The 1888-nt window shown below is 57.9% G+C and overlaps 1 protein-coding gene across 1 annotated transcript in view; it reads right to left on the reverse strand.

Moving 5' to 3' along the window:
* Positions 1-560: 560 nt before the first annotated feature.
* Positions 561-1888, reverse strand: part of LOC108445940 — a 6345-nt gene continuing 5017 nt past the window's right edge. Inside the window, exons 7-11 of the mRNA XM_017731147.1 lie at positions 1758-1843; positions 1378-1443; positions 1193-1261; positions 1006-1065; positions 561-929 (exon numbers count right to left, since the gene is read on the reverse strand). Of these exons, the coding sequence (XP_017586636.1) occupies positions 870-929; positions 1006-1065; positions 1193-1261; positions 1378-1443; positions 1758-1843 (341 nt within the window). The 3' untranslated portion in view covers positions 561-869. The remainder of the gene's footprint in view (positions 930-1005; positions 1066-1192; positions 1262-1377; positions 1444-1757; positions 1844-1888) is intronic.

Consider the following 1888-nt stretch of genomic DNA (forward strand, 5'->3'; position numbering starts at 1 on the left):
GGGGGGGCTGCAAATTAATGCCGGTATGCAAATGAGGGCCATTAGCATAAATTACAGCCCTGCCGACGGAGCGTGGCCTGCACTCCGCGTGTCGGTTTGCGCTGGGCGGGAGCGTCCGTTGGGATGAGGAGGGGCTGGGGCTGCTCCGGGGGGGAATTTGGGGATGGATTTTAGGGAAAATTCTTCCCCCAAAGGGTGTCGGGCGCTGGAACAACTCCCCCGGGAACGGCCACGGCTCCAGGAGCTCCGGGAGGGTTTGGACGACGCTCCCAAGGGACAGCGCGGGGTTTTGGGGTGGCTCTGATTGATCCCGGAGGGTCTTTTCCGATCGGGATATTCGCTGATTCCACAAAACGCAGCTCCTGCTGTCACCCAGGCGTTCCCAGCACTTCTCCAAAGGAATTTCCACCCTTTTCACCAATCCTGAGCTTTCCCCACCCAATCCCGCAGCCGTCAGCGCCGATGGAATCACCCCAAAAAAAGGCACTTCCCGACTCCCAAACAATGCCCGCTCCCTCCCTGCGCCCGAGGTGTAGCTCAGGCTCTAAACAGCCAATTAATTAACCCTAATTAAACCAATTTATTGCGCAGCTCAGCCGTATTTGCGCCCAAAAAACGAATTCCCAAACATTCCGAACCCTAAAAGCCCCACAAAATTCCCACTCCCCGCCGATGCCGCCTGTCCAATCCCAAATCCATCAGCTCCAGAGAGTTTTCCACCCCCAAGTCTTTGCTCCGAGGCGCAGCTGGGGGCTGGATCTCGGGGGAAAAAATCCCGGATTTCTGGATGTTTCTATCCCAAAGAAACCCCTGGGTGGGTGCTGGAGCTTCCAGGAGAAGAATTCCATAGGGATGGGAATTCCGGGGTTTCAGGGGCGCTGGTGGCCGGCGGGAGTTGGGAATCCCAAGCGCCTGTAGCCCCCGTTATCCTGCAAGGAAACGGGCGGGATTTAGGACATTTGGGGGGATTTTTGATCCCAAAAAACCACACGGATTTTCCATTACCTCCAAGTAGGCCGTGGAGACCAAAGCTCGGTCCAGCCTCTTTTTCTTGCAGGAGGAAGGCTGCGGGAAAGAGGAAAAAAAATTCCCGTTGGGAAAAGCGGGGGCGGGATGATGATCCCAAAACCCTGGGGTGGGACACACGGATTTGGTGTCACCAAGGATTGGGGACACTCCAGGGCAGCCTCACCCTGCGGCCGAACTGGACCGTGGAGTAAACGGTGCGAGTCCCGGGCTCATCCGGGGACCTGGGGTGCTCCTGCCGGGGAAAAAAGGGTGGAATGCACCAAAAAAAATCGCCAAGTTTGGGATCAAAAGAGTGGGGGAAATGGATCCAGCCTGGGATCAGCTCGGATCCCACAGGAATGACCCTACCAGTGTCCTGGGAGAGACCACGGCGTAGATGGTGGCTCCTTCCTGGGTGGCCTCGCTGGTCCCGGTCTGGGGACAAAAATTAAAAAAAAAAGTAAAAAAAAAAAGCCCGGAATGGTTAAAAGGATCAAATTGGGGTTGCCCACATTCCCAGATGGAAGCGACACCCCTCAGGAAGGAATTTCCTCATGGAGAGGGTGGTCAGGGACGGGAGGGTCTCAGGGAGGTTTGGAGCTGCCGTCCCTGGAGGTGTCCAAGGAATGACCGGACATCGGGTGACCAGGTTGGGGTCGGCCCCAGGTTGGACTCGATGGCCTTGGAGGGTTTTCCCAACCCCAATATTCCCGGGATTCTGGGTGGGAAGGGACGTTCCCGGCACTCACGGGGTCCTGGCCGGGTTTCTTCACTCCCACCTCGGCGTAGATCGTCAGCGGCTGCTCCGGGGGTCCCGGGGGGGTCCCGGGGGTCGCTGTGGGGTCAGAGCCCCCAAGTTGGGGGTTCCAGCGTGGGGTCA

Source organism: Corvus brachyrhynchos, unplaced genomic scaffold (assembly GCF_000691975.1).
Source record: "Corvus brachyrhynchos isolate BGI_N302 unplaced genomic scaffold, ASM69197v1 scaffold303, whole genome shotgun sequence".
In the NCBI taxonomy this organism is placed as follows: domain Eukaryota; kingdom Metazoa; phylum Chordata; class Aves; order Passeriformes; family Corvidae; genus Corvus; species Corvus brachyrhynchos.